The 17904-nt window shown below is 41.0% G+C and overlaps 1 protein-coding gene across 3 annotated transcripts in view; it reads right to left on the bottom strand.

The window, feature by feature from the left end:
• Positions 1-1055: 1055 nt before the first annotated feature.
• Positions 1056-17904, bottom strand: part of LOC131139489 (transmembrane protein 266-like) — a 39346-nt gene continuing 22497 nt past the window's right edge. For all 3 annotated transcript variants that reach the window (XM_058089156.2, XM_078795778.1, XM_058089157.2), the window contains 8 exons: positions 13162-13316; positions 12485-12558; positions 11285-11341; positions 9647-9785; positions 7506-7621; positions 6602-6797; positions 3461-3523; positions 1056-2761 (listed from right to left, as the gene is read on the bottom strand). In XM_058089156.2, the coding sequence (XP_057945139.2) occupies positions 2139-2761; positions 3461-3523; positions 6602-6797; positions 7506-7621; positions 9647-9785; positions 11285-11341; positions 12485-12558; positions 13162-13316 (1423 nt within the window). In that variant the 3' untranslated portion in view covers positions 1056-2138. The remainder of the gene's footprint in view (positions 2762-3460; positions 3524-6601; positions 6798-7505; positions 7622-9646; positions 9786-11284; positions 11342-12484; positions 12559-13161; positions 13317-17904) is intronic.

Here is a 17904-nt window from a genome sequence, read left to right as displayed (position 1 = left end):
ACATGATTTCCTAAGGAAGAAATTGTTCAGTGTTCGTACGTTTCGGTCATAGAGATTTCATTCATTCATTCATTCATTTTCATTTTTCTGCGAGGGGTGCTGGAGCCTATCCCAGCAGTCTTCGGGCGAGAGGCGGGGTACACCCTGGACCGGTCGCCAGCCAATCACAGGGCACATATAGACAAACAACCATTCACACTCACATTCATACCTACCTGAAGTCGCCAATTAACCTAGCATGTTTTTTTGGAATGTGGGAGGAAACCGGAGTACCCGGAGAAAACCCACACATGCACGGGGAGAACATGCAAACTCCACACAGAGATGGCCGAGGGTGGAATTGAACTCGGGTCTCCTAGCTGTGAGGCGTGCAGCCTCATAGAGATTTTAAAAAAATCCATATTTTGTATGTAAACATTCAGTAACATCTTGATTAGCTTTGGAATTATTAACGTATTATTAACGATGTCGTTTGTTTACATGTCGGCCTCACTGGTCAAAGCGGCAGAGATAAGATTGTCTTCTCTTTTTACATTCAAAGTGTGTTGCTGTTGCTCTACACGGGTGACAGTGGTTCGTAACCCTGCCGTAGCACATACAGTAATTACTTTGGACAAACTACAAATTTCCCCACTGAGGGACGAATAAAGGCATATCTTACTTTCGTTTTATCGTTCTTCATACAATCTGGTTTCCGACAGACCCTTTGGAACAGATTAATACCAAAAACCGAGGTACTACTTATTGATCCCCGGCTACCCATGAAGGTTTGAAATAAGATCCGGTGGAATTTATTTCCAGGACTACGGAAGGTACAAGGCATCTATTGAAGTTTGTACTTGCGGGACCATGATAAGATGTTGTATATTTTGTGATTACATGTGAGTACATTTGGGGGACCACATATCCGGATGCTCCGTGAGGGGAATGCATCATTAAATAGAGAGAGGTAAGGAAATACTAACTTTTTATTGTTAATATTTTTCATCAAATGACAACATCTTCACTAACAATTACCCTCCCTCCCCACCCACCCACCCACCCACCAACACACACACACACACACACACATACACACCCCGCGTATATCAAGTTTAAAAAAGTGGCTGTAAACAGTAAAGTGCAAAGAATTTGCTCATCATTTTAAAGGATCATGCTACAAACACTCCAGTTTTAGTAAAGAATTCACCCTTATAAAAAAAACTAACTTACCATTTGCTTCTTTCCAATCCAATCATTTGCAAAATTCCAAAACAGCCAAATAACTTTTAATTCAATTAGAACAACAAAAAGTCTATCGGATAAACGGTAGTGGTTCCCAAATCAAGCCAGTAGGAGTTGTAAATGTATCTGTATTAATCCAGTCATGTACCCTGTGTCACTTTTAAGAAAATAAGGAACATGGTGTGTAATGTTAAGTATATGAAAAGATCATAAAAATGCAATTAAAAGTAACAGTTTGAAATTGGAAAAGTTTAAGGAACAGCATCTTTGTTTGGAATAATGCTTGGCGATGCTCATTGAAGGCTTGAACGGCCCCTTTGCTGGTTTTGAGTCATATAAAGTTCAGTGCCTTTTATATGAGGATTCCTGATGAAGAATGCGTTCAAAAACCCATTCAAATCCGCTAGGGATGGGCATTTGATTACATTTCCTGGACTGACTGTAAGCAAAATTAATCAGAATTTATATGTAATGGAATTGGAGATTCTCTCTGTGAAGTTCTGAACTCCTCTTTTCATGCCATTTAGTGGAATAATGCTGATTGATTTCTTTAGACAGCAAAGTCATTGCTAATAATGAATCAACAGCACCCCTGCTGGTTGCAGCCAAGCGGTGCACCCAATTTTAACTACATAACATAATCTAACCATGTAATCATTTCATCAATAATCATGCCCATCCCTCCTGTCCAGTTTGATGGTGTTTTTTTTTGTATTTGTTGTGCTATATGCCGTCACCTCCATGTCCATCATGGAGGACCGGAGGTCGTAGATTACGGGAGTAGGTCCAACTGGCGAGTCATCCACCGAAGACGAACGTTTGTGGCACTCACTGAAAAGCTTTAGCTTGTTCTCACAAGGTTGTCCTGTAGATGTTGGCAGTACAAGAAGAAAATACTCTGTTTTGCAAATCTGTTATGTGTCAGACAAATGCCCTAGAGGTGTGTCGGCCGGACCCAAGAGACAGTACTTCTCCTCCAGCGAGGGCTCTGCGGCGCCGCCCTGCAGGTGAATGAGAGGCTTTGTTTGCAGCAGAACGCACCCTCGCCCGCCTCGGCCCCGCCTCTCCTCTTGGTTCCTGCGGTTGAACATGTTTATTCTGTGGTCCAGTTCGGGACTGGCCTTTTTGGAACCAGTAGGACTAGGGAGCTTAAGGTTGACTGGGTCCACTGTCAGGCCCTTCTGAGCAAGGCAGGAGTCCTCAGAAAATGAGAGGAAGTCTTGCACCACCATGTTCTGTCCCTGACTCGAGAAGGAAGAGGGACAGCAGCGGTGGGAGGTGTAGGTCAGGTTCAAGTCCTGGGTTGTGCTGCTGCCGGGGTCCATCTTAGAGGAGCGCATGGCATGGCTTCTCAGGGTGTGGGGACGGGCGGTCAGGCTTCCAGTGGACTGCGACATGCTGGTGGAGGGGTCGCTAACGCCGCTTCCCAGGCGCTCCATCGCGAGCGTGGAGTTGGACTGGATGGGATTGGTGGGGAGGTGGACGTCAATGGCGGCTGTGGTGATGACCCGGTTAGCTAGACCAGTTGCCCTGGCATCTTTTGGAGAAGAAAAATCACCCCTCAGCAATGTTTTATTGGGTTTTGGGGATACAATTAACGGTGGCCCATAAATTCTGCCTAGCAACAAGTGAAAATTATATTTGTTTTGATCTTCATTAGCCCTAGGTCTATGGTCCTGGACTCACAAAGCCTTCAATAAAGGTCCCAGACTCTTATGATTATGACAGTGCTTCTAAAAATTCACATACACAACTTATGCTCACATTTTTGGTGTTCTCATTTTTAGTTTGTGCTGCTTTTTGAATCTTTATGGTAATTTATATATACAGGAAATGCACTGACCAATTATGGGCATTGTCTACTAGACATTTTTTGTAATTTCTGTATGTAAACATGTCAACCATAAATACCATAGAATGGAATTAGATATTTTTATTATTCTTATTAATCTTCTTTATTTATTATTATTATTATTTAATTTATTATTCTGTTGTAATAATTATTTAAAAAATATTATTTTGAAAATTATTATAAATTATTATAAAATTATATATATATATTATATAATATATCGTTGTTATTATTATAAAAATTATTTTATTGGATAAATATTTAATAAATTAGTTTTTTGGGTGTACTACATATTAAAACTTGTCCTGCTGCTGCCTTTATTATAATATTTTCTAATTCAATGTACCTTTTTCTAAGCATTTAAGAAGATATTGAGCCACTCACCACTGCTTGCTTCACTGTAGTACTGGCTGATGTAGTTGTTCATATCATCGCATACAACTGGATCTGATTGGGAAATAGACAAGTTTAGGCACGGCTTGGCTATTAACATTATACAGAATAAAAATATGTAATTATATAAGTAATAATATATTTGAAAAGTAAGAAAGTAAGTAAGAAAAACACAACTATAGACTTGTTTAACAATAATTGTGCTGTGTTATATTTCAATGAGTGCGGCACACAGTAATTAAATAGGAACTCATGCTCAGCACAGAATTGACTTTAATTGGATTTCACACCCTTGTGGCCACTTTGATCCATTTCAGTGTAAATACTACAAATGGAAACAATCTGCAATGTTTACAAGGAAATATTGACAGAAATGACTTGTGCCCCAGGCCACAGGTGCTTGAAAGGCTCACGCTCTGTTTGGCGCTACATTAGCCATAGTGCACCAGGTAATAGACAGCACCCAGTTAGGCTGGGTTTAGCAATGAGTGGGCTTAGGGGACAGTGGGCACAGATGAGGGCTCTTTGTGGGGGAACTATATGCGTGGTGATCCTGTGCTCGCTTGATTGGTCTTGAGCTCACTGTCTGCTGGCTGAGTGCGAAGCACGAGTAGCCTGAGTGCTAGCCCCCGTCCCCCGGGACACGCTGCAGACTCTGATGGGTAATCTCATTTATTTTTCATTCTAAAATATTAATCCCTGGGCCACCCCTGGAGAGGGAGCATTGCACTCACTAAAACAAGACGAAGACAATCGCTCCACAATTAATAACACATGAGTGATGGAGGAAGGGGGGTGGCGTGGGGGGTAAGAATTGGCTGTCCAGCATACATAAAAAGGCTCTCGGCCCTTTTTGTGAGACAGCCCAGTTATCAAGCTGTCACTTGTGTGTGTAAAAGGAGAGGTGACATGCTGTGCTCCTTTTAGTGCAGATCTCCATTATACTGCAGGTTGGAGGACTGTACCACTGGACCAATAATTCCCTTGAATCTGGAGATTAGTGTATAGTAAATTGAAATGTTTGTTTTTTTAAGGATATTATGGGTATCTTATGGGACTGTATGAAACATTATTTCAAGGTTTTTAAGACTAATGTCATTTACCTCTGAATGCGCTTTAAAATGTTGCTGCTGTGTTGTGCAATATACTAGTTAATAAATGACTGTATGTTTTCCTTTCCACTTTCTCATATGGAATCATTATTCAAGTTTTTTAAAATAGTTGTTTTATGTAACGTGGGTTCAATCTCTCCATTTTATTTAACACTTCGTTTTTGTGGTTTAGGTACATAAACACCCAAATTATAATTGAAGCACTATAAAGGGCTACTTTAATCAGGTACTTAATAATGTAGTACCTTAATAAGATAAACATTAAAGGCCATACAGATACCCTTTACTAAAAGCTAAAGCATATAGGAATAATATCTATTTGGATCAGTACAAATTAGATACCCGGTTCCTGCTGTATCTACATTTTGATATTAAAATTTAGGTGTTATTCAAAGAAAATGCATTGTCAACAAAACAACATTACATTTATTAGAATCCATACTCTTATTTAGTTTCTGTCAATTTATGTTGTGATTTGCTTTTTTAGTCTGCCACAAAAGCAGTGTTGAATTGTTAAAACAAGCTAAAATAATTGAAAATGTTCCTGTTGCTGCAGTCGTACGATGTTTACTCCGTGACCTGCTTCTAGGAGCAGCCAGCGTCCCTGAGAGACGGTGGATGGTAGAATGTGACATGGTTTAGTACTTCCAAGGTGGCATAAAGCCGTCATCTCCTGGGACATCTGATGTTTTTGGAGCACTATGTCATCATTGCAGGTGAGAGAGAGGAATCTGAAAAAAAAATCTTGACTTGATTGGAGTCGATTTGACCTGTTATGAACGTGGTGGCCTATAAGTGCTCATCCCATTGACCATGTTTGGGTGTAAAAAAAAAAAAATGGCCACTTTGTATCTGAGAGCCAGATTTGCCACGATGCCCTTGGGGTAATATTGTGGCCCCCGTGGAGCCCTATTGTGGTTTGTAGGTGAATGAGAACAGATGTTGACAGGAGCCCACTCCCCTCCTAACAAGACCCAATTCACAGAGCACTCTGGATTTGAAACAGCCGTGATGCACGGCCTCCACCACGTGGTTCTTCCGGAGCTGAGACTGACACAGTGTCAGAAAACATGCTTGTTTTTCTCCACCATTCAGCACATCCTAAAAGCTTTTTTGCCCCCTGTATTGATCCCAGCATGCCTGCGGTCAGATGGCTTGTCGTGTGAGAATGGAGGGACTAAGAGCCCAAAGCCTCCAAGACGCTCCAGGGCTATACTGCTGCATGTTAACCCTACTTTGCAGTGGCATCCACTTGGCCTGATGTTGCACCATTAGGGACTTTTTGTTCCACATAATTATGTACATACATGATGACGCACCTCTCTGCTGGTTTGTCACGTTGCTTTTTCAAGCAAAAGCTCCACCTGGCGTGATATATATTTAAATGAGCATTTACATGTACGATTTACAGGAAAGTTTGGCTCATTTAAATGTTCATCACAGCTACTAAAAAATCAGAAATATACTCTCCGGTAAAAAGTAGTGCAAAAATGCAAAACATTTTTTAACAACAAATAACTGAAGTGAAATTTTTTCTACATTTTTTCTATTTTTTATGGATAATTACTTTTCTCAATCCAAACACAATCAGAACTAATATTTTGCACTTTTTTTTACAGGTGGTATGAGACTGTGATATAAGTTCAATTTTAGTGTAAGTCAGAACTTACCTAAATTAACTTCTACTGTAAATAATTCATGGTGTTAAATTTATAAATCATTTGTTATTTTGATGTACAACAACCATTTTTGAGCAATGTTATCCTTCCTCATTGGAGCTGTGTTTGCACATGCTCTATTCTTACACACACAGGCGCATAACACTTGCCATGCATGGCGAGTAAGTGTGACCACAATTGCATTTTATATGAATTTATGGGAGCAGGTTCATAGCTATATAGGAAACTGAGAATCGAATAAGTCCATATTCACTGTGCTGCATGTTATACACTACAATACAATACAATGCCTCCAATATGTACCATGATATAAATACATATTTAAATGCATCTTATCCTACCTGCAGTGTTGTGCAGCTCCCTAGGGTTCCTTTGAGTGCCCTCATCATCAGACTCCCCAGGAGTCAAGCCCTCCACCACCTGAAAGCTCCTGCCCTGCTTGGCCCACACACGGTGGATCTGCATGGCTGCTTCCCGTTCCGCTGCCAAGTCCAGGTCCTGCTGGGCCAAGTGGGCCCTGAGCTGCCTGATCTCAAACTGGACATGAAATCATAAAGAAAAACAAGGAGCCATGGTGAGGGTGCAAATGAGGCAGAAGGGTGATTTTGAAAAACAAAAAAGGAGAGTGGAATGAAATAATGAGAATGTAATTTATGAAAACTGGGAAAGTGACGCCCTCTGTTGTAAACAAATGTAGCTCCAGTAAACACTGACTCATTATCCATAACAATAAACAAATATAATAATAAAAATTACACTATTATACAACAACATTTGCACTAATGTGTCATTTGTATTCTGAAATACTTTATGTACTTGGAATGTTGGCAGCTAAACGTGAGTAAATCTTTTCCTGAGGCGTGGCTGCCCCCTCCTGGTCACAACAACGAATTGCCACATTTTTGTAGACATGTTTTTAATGAAAACCTTTTAATATTGTTTGTTTGTTTGTTAGTATAAAATGAAGTCGGTTTTTAAATACAATTTCTGTTAATTTGTATCGCTATTGTCAACATAAATTATTTAAATTTGATGTATTAATTATATTTACTAATGTTCACCGTTGTGTAGCAAGAAAAATTGGATGCACTGTTATTATTATTATTACAATTTGCATATACAGTACATGGTTTTCATTAGAGAAAAAAATAAAATGCACAGCTCACACACAGACGTCTTTCATGATAGTCTCCACTTGTTGGGTGTCTGGTAGGTTGAAATAAATACAACAACAAATGTACTCACAGCCTGTTCCTGGCAAATCTGAGTGAGACGCTCCAGCTGCTCTTCTCTCATAGCCTTGGTCTTCTCACACTGTTGGATCTCCAGCTCCATCTCCACTTTTACTTGGAGCACATAGGCTAACATGGAGGGGGAACAAACAAACAGACAAAAATAAGTATAACTGTGTCAGTATAACATGAAGTAGTGTCAAATACAGTAGTAAACAAACAGTCATAGAAGGCTTAGGGTTTTGTGCAAAAATAAAGTTATCACTATTAGTTTAAAGGAGACGTATTATGCTCATTTTTCGGCCCTTTGATCTTCCAGAATCTGCACCTATTCCAGCTGTATTTCTTTGGATTTCGTGATTCCAACGAAAATGGTATGTTTTGATTTATTACACCCAGGCCCACCTCTAGGCATGCCCACTCCACTATGGTTGGTCACACAGTGCTTAAAAGGACTTCTGGTGTTGTGCTGCTATCAGCGAACCCAATTTTATCCGAGTTGATAAACGGTATAGGAGTTTAACGTGGAAACGTGGAAAGAGGGCCCTTTAAGAGTGTCGCTGCACAGTATGCATACTTATGCCTTCACTTTGGAAAAAAAAATGCAGTATTACTATGATACCACTAGATGGCAGCAGATTTCTAGGCTGGTCAATGAAATTATTACAATATGATTTTATACAATATTCATTCATTCATTCATTTTCTACTGCTTGTCCTCACGAGGGTCGCGGCGGTGCTGGAGCCTATCCCAGCTGTCTTCGGGCAAGAGGCGGGGTACAACCATTCACACTCACATTGATACCTATGGGACAATTTGGAGTCGGCAATTAACCTAGCATGTTTTTGGAATGTGGGAGGAAACCGGAGTACCTGGCGAAAACCCACGCATGCACGGGGAGAACATGCAAACTCCACTCAGAGATGGCCAAGGGTGGAATCGAACTTGGGTCTCCTAGCTGTGAGGCCTGCGCGCTAACCGTTCGACCGTCGTGCAGCCTCTGAATATTTATCAATAAAATAAAAATATATTTTTGTCAAAATATTATTATTACTGTGGGGTTTTTTTCCACATCACACAGTTTTCCAACACTCCTTGTACTGGACTTAACATACTGTATACAGCACTGAAGAAGTTATAAACACACATTGTTGATTACAGAAAGCATCTTTTACAGTCAGTCTGAAAGGTTTATCTATACAGTACAGTCCAAAAACACAATTGGAGACTCTAAAATGTGAGTATTATTGATTGTTTGTCTATAACTGCGCTGTCGCTGAATGGCGAACCAGTCTTAGGTGGGTGTACCTAAGTGATAGGGGTCATGGGATAACAACATAAGCGATGTAAAGTGACGTGTGTGTGTATAGAGTGGCCCATTCCCCACTTGTGCAGTCAACAGTTGCAGCATGTCTACACGCATTAAGGCCGATACGCAACAACTACTACTTTATACATCAAGCTAATTGGGAGAGAGAGTCAATCTTTGCAGTAAATGTGTAGGTCGCTCCCTGCAGCCTAACAAGGACGCTCAATCACTCACACGTATCAAAGGTAGCAGGTGGAGGAGCTGCGGCTGAATACACAAACACTTTCCACTTATTTAGCAAATAAGGTAAAGTAGTGGGGTCATGAGATGATATGTTTTAGCAAGGTATGAAAATAGAACCCCAATGTGGAACTGCCTGCATTCATTTTAATGGCCAGCAGGGGAAGGTTGAGCTATGGAAACAAACCTACTTTGAGTAGATGATTTCATTCAATCTTCAGAAAATCCATGGCATCATAAAAAATGTCCAGATCAGATGAGCAACAGTGCAAACAGAGTTGCTGTGTGGTCTGTTTGCAGCTGGTGAGGGTGACCTCAGCACAGATATCGAACCAGACCACATTAGCATAGAGGAGAACAACCACTATATTCATTACGGCCTCTGCGAATCTGCTTATCCGGACCTTACAATCAATACAAGCTGGAGCAGACGAGTGACAGCAAATTACTCTGGGGAATGATCAATAGCTATATTGCCGTGAATAGTAAATAATTTGTATAATCATGGACAGAAGCAGGTCACTCATCTCATTCCAGGCCAGCTGATGCCTGATAGAGAAACCGGGTGCTTGCATACAACAAGTTCCCTACAATTACTACTCACCATCGATGATCCGCTTCACCCTCCAGATGCGCAGGGTGATGATGAGGCTGATGGCATCCCAAGGGCTGCTGGGCCCGTTGGCCACTGTGGAGGCCACCATGGGGGCCAGGGACAAGACGATGACAGCACCATCAAACACCTGAAACAAGCAGGAATGGTAATAAAACTCAATTACTCACTTGGCTTATTACATTGTTGAGATATACTGCATATATAATGGGACATAAAGGGACACCTGATCATTACACCGACAGAGGAAAATAAGGACTTGGTGCTTCTTGTGAGATTTTGGGCTCATATTAGAGCCTCTATAGTTTGTACTATTATCCAAAATGTACTTGGCTCTGACCTCCCCATGTATACTCAAAATAAAGAAGCAGGCTTCACTACACGTTTTAAAATAAAGCTCTACCAAGAGTCCATCAGTCAATCACAGACATGGGAGCTGTAACTTTGATCATTTTGATTTTCTTAGGCTAATATTGTAGCTAACTTAGCATGATAAGATGATAAGACACACCTTTTTAATCAGGCTTTTAACTAATATTTGAAACTTTTCTTACGTTTTTATCTTTATAGTCCTATTTTATGCTCTTAGTCTTCAGCTTTTAACTCCAGTGTTTCCTCGGGGGGGGGGGGGGGGGGGTCCTCCACACTGGGGGCTGTGTCGGGTCTGCTGAGGGGGTGCCATCCTTGGGTCCCTTCGACCCGGCCGGCTGGGGGTTCCTCCCTTTGATGTGGGGGTCCACCCGTCTGTCGGAGTCGGGGGGCCCCGGGTGCTGGTCCCCCGATGGCACGGCCTGTGGCTCCTCCTAGTGTGGACGGCCCCAAATGTGGTGTTTCCTTGATCCTCAGTGCCATGCCATGTCTCCCTACTGTGTGTGATTGTGGGTGTGGGTGTGTGTGTGTGTGTCTAGTACAAATGTCTTGTTCAGATAAACAGCAATATTTAAGGGGAAATAGTCCCAACACTTTTTTTCCTACAGTGGTTTTAGTAGGGGTATCAAAATACACTTGAGGCGAGGTGATTTTATAAGATTAGTTTTAAGAAAACTACAATAACAATATATGGGACTGGACTTATGTAACTGAAAATTAGAAAAGTTAAAATAACGACAGCACTTATAGCTACTGATTTGTGGTTTACACTAAATGCACTACAGTTCCCATGATGGTCAATGTCCAGAAACTCTTCTAACACATGTTTTGATAAAAGTCATATGCAGCGATTGTGTTTTAATCTGATAAATCTTAAGTAACTTTGCTCAAATTTAGAATTACTACAGTTTCTTCTTGGACATTAACATGCTGTTCAACTGTGATGGAAAAAACAGCCACACTTCACAAGCGAGTGATGCTGGGAACACCGTGGTCGGTTGGATTGCAAGGTTTATAGTGCACGTAAAGCACTTCTTCATCCTTGGCAGTGAATGAGTTATGTTGACTGCCAAAGACTCCAATCAGCAGCAACAGCTTGGATATGAAGTCAGTCACCGTTCTGCTTGAATTTCAAAATCAGTTATGTTCTACTGCTGGTTTATAAAGACCCAAAAAGGCTAGAAACAAACTTTTTTTTCTGATGAAGGAAGAGAGTCTAATGTTTATGTAGTCCTAAGAGTAGAAGGGGATCATACTAACCTCAACTTTGTTCTCTATGTAGTCCCAGATGCCGAGTACTACAATTCTGAAGACAGTCTAGTGCAAACACACACAAATTTGGTTAATTGCAGAGAAAAAACAAGGTAGCATGTGTTCTGGTATTCTGTTACATCCGTTTATCACAATGCTATTCTTGTAGTTGACAATAAAATAAAAATAATAACATCCGAAAGAGACCTTTTTATCTGATCAAACAAATTCAAGTCCACATTGCCCTTCACAAAACGTGGTCAGCTACAGGATGCACCTCCGAGCGATATCATCCTCCCCACCCAGCCCCCTATAATTAGCATGAGGGGTCACGCACAAGTGGTCCTGCAAATCCATCAAAGCGTAGCACCTTTTGGACAAACAGGTTTGCAGTCAATGAGGTAAAACCCTTAAGAGTGCCAACCTGAGCGATGTGTTGTGATTTGTAGACAATACTAAACTCATTACACACCCTTTAAAAAAAAAAAAGACCCCAGATGACATTTTCTTGCATGACGTCATTGCCGCTCCGTTGCAAATGCTCATTAAACTGCTTTAATTATGGCTCCTGCTATCTAGATGGTAATTACCGTTGGTTTAGGGCATTGAGGCCTAATTGTTTTGAACTGAAGTTGGATCGGCGGGTTAAACGCTTCCCTCTTCACTTAGCATTTAATTTTTAATCTCTTTACATTTTTAACAAAATAACAATTATAGTATAGCCCTTAGGTGGTATTACTAAAACTACACTCTCAATTTGAAATCATACAATGCTTGTTGGTAACGGTAGCCTGCTAACATGCTAATGATATCAATCTGGCACTGTGTACTATATAGTTAAGCGGTTAAACTAAGCTATCTAGCTAGCCTGCTAGCATTATTGTAAATTCATAAACAGCTATAACACAAATAATTTTATTGCGTTTTGATAGCCATTAGACTTTAAGTAGATTAAAAGGTAATATAAATAATTTACCTGTAGTTTAATGTAAAATAATGAATGTAAAATACAGCCATGCTAACAACAATATGATTTACTAGCCTGCTAACATGCTAATAGTGTTAATCTTTACAAGGGTTTCCAAAGTGTAGCTGGCCCACAGCTGATTAATGGTCATAATTTTAGAAAAATAAAGTCATACTAGTATGAAGAAACAATTTTTAAATGAAAGTGGAAAGTGTTTTAAGTGTAAATAAAACACACCTTACCTCAGAAAAGAAAAGCGACAGGATGATGAGACTGATCCAGTGGATGATGCTGGCAAATTGGAAAGCATTGGCAACTGCACAAACAGAAAGAAACTTTAAGAAATAACAATTGCACCCAGTACGACCCTGGATACTGTGTCCATCACAGAGTCATCATTTACTCCGGTGTCAAAGTGTCTACAGCGCTAATCTTTCAGTGCATTCCCTGCAGACTCGGGTATCATTAAAGCTGGCCACTAATCAATGAAGATGTGCGCCGGTTGCCATTGACGAGATGTCGCCTTTGTTAGCGTGCCTTTGCATTTGTTTTCATCAAGCACTTCTCATGCTGCACTTCCAGCGCATGTGTGATGGGCACATCCAGCCTTCTCTTGTACCGTTATGTGTTGATATCTTTTTAGTGTCGTACTCACAAACACTGTACTGTCCACAACTCTGAACGGAAATGTCAGCCTCAAAACTAGCGTGAGAGTTATTATGCTATACCTGTAAAGTAGGTGATCCAGGGTCGGCATGGCAACAGTGATGGTATTTATTACAAGCTATACAGTACATTACATGTCCTCCACATCACCTTTCTTTTATAGGAGGACCATAACAGACCTATCAATGTACTATACTTCTGTTTTCATTAGAAGAAAAAATAATGTCATGTAAATAAATGAATATGGACTCACATTGAAGGAGCTTGGTGTCAATGAGCAACTCCAGAGAGAGGAAGAGCACCACCAGGATGACACAGGCTACCAGGACGCAGTTGAAGCCGGCACTGAGCAGACAGACCTGCCACAGGGCGACTCGACGGCCACAGCATGGTTTCAGCCAGTTGGACCTGCACAAAGACCATACTGGTGATGACATATTTCAATGAAAATGGTCAAAAACAGGATAAAAAAAAATCAACACTGGTATAAAGGAAAAAAAAAGTGCTTTACTTCTCATAGACGGTGTCTCTTGAAGATTCAAATTTCAAATAGGCTTACATAAGCATGTAAGTAACACAATGTGCTTCAAAGTTCACAATTTGTCCAATGCCTAGACTAGAAAAAACTATTAAAAAACACATAGTCAACTGACAAAATTGAAATTATTTTTTAGTAACTAAACTAACAGCATGGCACATACTATGATGACTTTGGAAGAGAAAAATTCAAAACAAAAGAATTCCGATATTTATCTACAAAATAAACTCAACTAAAATAGTACACAGTAGAACAAAAGTGGGCGGGAAAAAAAACGAGAGCGCCCTTTGTCACAACTACATTGTGATAAGTGGCAATTTCCGCAATCAGCCGCGTGCACTCTGACAGTAATAGCAACAACTACCAACTGATGTTGGAAGCATGATTCTTAAAAATACAATTTTGTAGCTGTTCATGGTTGAAAACAGCCCATTATTAGTCAAAATTAGGAGTGCTCCGATCGATTGGCCACCGATAGGTATCGGTCGATATCAATGAAAAAGTACAGTATCAATATTTATTTATGAATTGCAAATTTTATCTTGGCCATCTCTGTGTGGAGGTTGCATGTTCTCCCCGTGCATGCGTGGGTTTTCTTCGGGTACTCCGGTTTCCTCCCACATTCCAAAAACATGCTAGGTTAATTGGCGACTCCAAATTGTCCATAGGTATGAATGTGAGTGTGAATGGTTGTTTGTCTATATGTGCCCTGTGATTGGCTGGCGACCAGTCCAGGGTGTATCCCGCCTCTCGCTCAAAGACAGCTGGGATAGGCTCCAGCACCCGCCGCGACCCTCGTGAGGAAAAGTGGTAGAAAATGAATGAATGAATGCAAATTTTATTAGTAATGACCTATTTTGGGCCCCCTGGCAGTCTTTTCCCCTATATACCAAAAATAAATGGAAAAATGTACAGTACAGTATAATTAATCCATGTGATCGGTATCAGTGTCAGTCGATTTCAGATTGGTATTGGCAACATAAAATCCTGATCCCTATTTTCAGCTGTATTCAAAGTGTGATGAAGACTTCGGGAAGGTGCACTAGCTTGAGAAAAATACAGAAAAACCTTTATTCAATACTGTTTTATGTCGTATTTTGCAATGCAATGAAGCTCAATCAATCAATACTATCACATTACAAACAGCAGTGTACCTGCATTGTGAGCTAACCTACCCGATGTGGCCAACAGAGGGCGGTAGTTGTTTAAATCTAATGTTGAGAGTGGAAGAAGTGTGATGAAAGAGGGGCATTGACAAGTGCAAAAGACAGCGTAGCTTTGTTGAACTGCTGATGTGACCAGCAACTGCATCTGAGGGCCGGAATATTGATGAAGTCCCTTTCAGGAGGCCATGAAGAGGACCACTGTGGGAGAGGTGGTCTGGAGGGGAGGGGTATCCAGCAAAAATCAGCATCTTAAGAGCCAAGATTTATTTAAAAAAAATATATAAATCATCTGCTGGCTGGCACTAAAACAAGCATATTGGTCTTAAATAGTCCAACAAGACTGCTTGGGGATATTGTTTTTTTTTTTGTGTGTGTGTAAGTCGTGCTGATGAGCTAACAGTGGGCGCCATGAGAGGAACAAAGCCTCTCAGCAGTTGTCCAGCTGGAGTGGAAAGTTGGCTGCGGCCACCATCTTTGCCTTCTCGCCATGAAGCTGGCACGGATGAGACCGACTACGGTACAGCATTTTGGCCTCTTCATCGATTGACGTCTTCATCCCTTGGCTATGGAAACGTGACATATGTAATGAAAGGATGTCCGAAACAAATGATACCATTAGCCAATATGGGTTGTACTGTACTCTTGTACTGTATAAGGGAGCTGATCACTTCATCCTGTTGCTAATGTCTGGCCGGTAAACAATGCAGAGCTAATCGAATAACAACATAGCCGCCTTGATGGCAATCATCTTCTTGGCTTTGGATGGGGTGGAACATGAGAGTGTGTGCGCTCCAGATGGTGTGGAATCTGCTCCGCCAGACATCCACAGAATCTCAGTGAGACTCTAAGAATGCCAGACATTGATATACAGGTATTTGTCAAACACGGGCTTATGATGCTGATGTGACATCACCTTGACAGTCGCGGGTAACATGGCGGCGGCGGTGGTGGAGGTGGAGGGGGGACCCTTTCCATCCACGTTCAACATGACACTCGAGGGATTTGCACCTCTCAGCCAGCAGTAATAACCTTTCACAACCTTCCTTAAAATTATTTACGGCTCCCACCAGCTGCCTCATTTATCTAAAGCAGTTCCCAACATGAAGTGAATATTTGATAAGCATAAATTTAACTTAAAATGGCACCAAAGCAAGGGCAAGGTTTTTTTTCTTTTTTTTTGGCTCCACCTTCAAGAAACTGTGAAACACTCCACTGCAGGTACTTCACTACTGCTTTTACTGATGTAAAAACAGATACTTGATCTAAAGTGAGTACACTACAGCAGTGATTTTCAACACAAGTGTTCCGTGAGAAATTGTCAGGTGTACCGTGAGGAATTATTCAATATTACTTTTTTAATCAACATGTATTAATACATTTCTGCAAACATTATGTCATTGTCGCGTGTCATTGGTGTAAAGACTGGCAGAGTAATGTAATATTCGTCCGTGTGGCAACACGTAGCCTCGTTCCTCTAATAGACTTAGTGATGCATGTGAGAGGTTGTGGTGACATTTTGCTTTCTCCTCACGAAGGTCGCGGGGGTGCTGGAGCCTATCCCAGCTGTCTTTGGGCGAGAGGTAGGGTACAGCCAATCACAGGACACATATAGACAAACAACCATTCACACTCACATTCATACCTATGGACAATTTGGAGTCGCCAATTAACCTAGCATGTTTTTGGAATGTGGGAGGAAACCGGAGTACCCGGAGAAAACCCACGCATGCACGGGGAGAACATGCAAACTCCACACAGAGATGGCCGAGGGTGGAATTGAACCCTGGTCTCCTAGCTGTGAGGTCTGCGCGCTAGAACACCGTGCCGCCCCCCATTTTGTAACATTGTTGGTTAAATTAGTATGCGGATCAAAAGGATCTGCTGTGGCGAGTCCGTAATCAGGAAAAAGCTGATAGAAGCAAATAACGTTGGTTATTGGTGTGCCGCAAAATTTTTCCAACGTAACAAAAGGTTGAAAAACACTGCACTACAGTAGTATAGAAATTAAACTCGGTCGGTGTACTGTTTGATATGCAGTATAGATTCTCTGTCCACTGAAAATAACTTAAAGTTAGCCATCTATTTACACATTAAGGACTGTGTGTTGAGGTATTTTCATTGGATTTCTACACAAACCTTGTGCTATTATTATATATTAATGCACTCAGGGAGAAGGTACAGGGTTCCGCTATGTAAACACAACCGTTACAAACACTTACATTTGTCCCTCTCTTAGTCAAGCTCACAAAAAAAACAAATGTGAAATCTGGTCTACATGTGAACTAGCACTTTAAATTAACATTTTAAATACTGCGCACTTTAACTTACCAGATTACCAGTTGGTAATAGCACAACTCAGATGATCCAACTTTTGCACATGGGAACCAGTATGGTTCTGGTGTTTTTATGCTCTGTTTCTTTTATTCTCTCGTTGATGATTGTTGTATATGGTTTTACTATGTCTGTTTTTTTTTCCTATGTCTGTCATGTACTGTATGTCTCTGTTGGTTGTATGCAGCCGTACCCTGCCTCTAAACCAAATTTCTCCTAAGGGAGACAAATAAATTGAACTGAACTGAACTGACCACCCTCAAGTACATCTAGGATTCTAGGGTGGTGGAGCCTATCCCAGCTGTCTTCGGGCGAGAGGCAGGGTACACCCTGGACCGGTCGCCAGCCAATCACAGGGCACATATAGACAAACAACCATTCACACTCACATTCATACCTATGGACAATTTGGAGTGGCCAATTAACCTAGCATGTTTTTGGAATGTGGGAGGAAACCGGAGTACCCGGGGAGAACATGCAAACTCCACACAGAGATGGCCGAGGGTGGAATTGAACCCTCGTCTCCTAGCTGTGAGGTCTGCGCGCTAACCACTTGACCGCCGTACCGCCTAGGATTCATTTCAATAGTATTGTCCCTTGAGAAAATATACAGTAATAAATGTAAGGGTTATTTGTATTTTTCAGTATTTTTTGTGAGGTACTCTCTGGTTACTTCTATGGGGAAACAGTTCTACACCATCAGAATTTGACCATGAAAAGATGAGCAACCATTTTGCTTTTTCTTTGGCTTTTTTAAAAAAAAAAATTTTTTTAAGCTATTGCTTCTTGATCCAGGATTCAATTTATCATCAGAGGATATGAAAATGAGTCAACACACCAATAAACCCTGTTACACACACACACACGCACACACACACACAATCCATCTTGTTACAGGCTAACTGCAGAATATGACACATTCACGGACCCTAGTGCACAGATTAAAACAAAGCTGCAATGT

This window comes from Doryrhamphus excisus, linkage group LG13, assembly GCF_037039965.1.
Source record: "Doryrhamphus excisus strain RoL-2023G ecotype Guam linkage group LG13, RoL_Dexc_Guam_v1.1, whole genome shotgun sequence".
Taxonomy (NCBI): Eukaryota; Metazoa; Chordata; class Actinopteri; order Syngnathiformes; family Syngnathidae; genus Doryrhamphus; species Doryrhamphus excisus.
The sequence above is the reverse complement of the archived record's forward strand: the minus strand, read 5'-3'. Positions and strand labels throughout refer to the sequence as shown.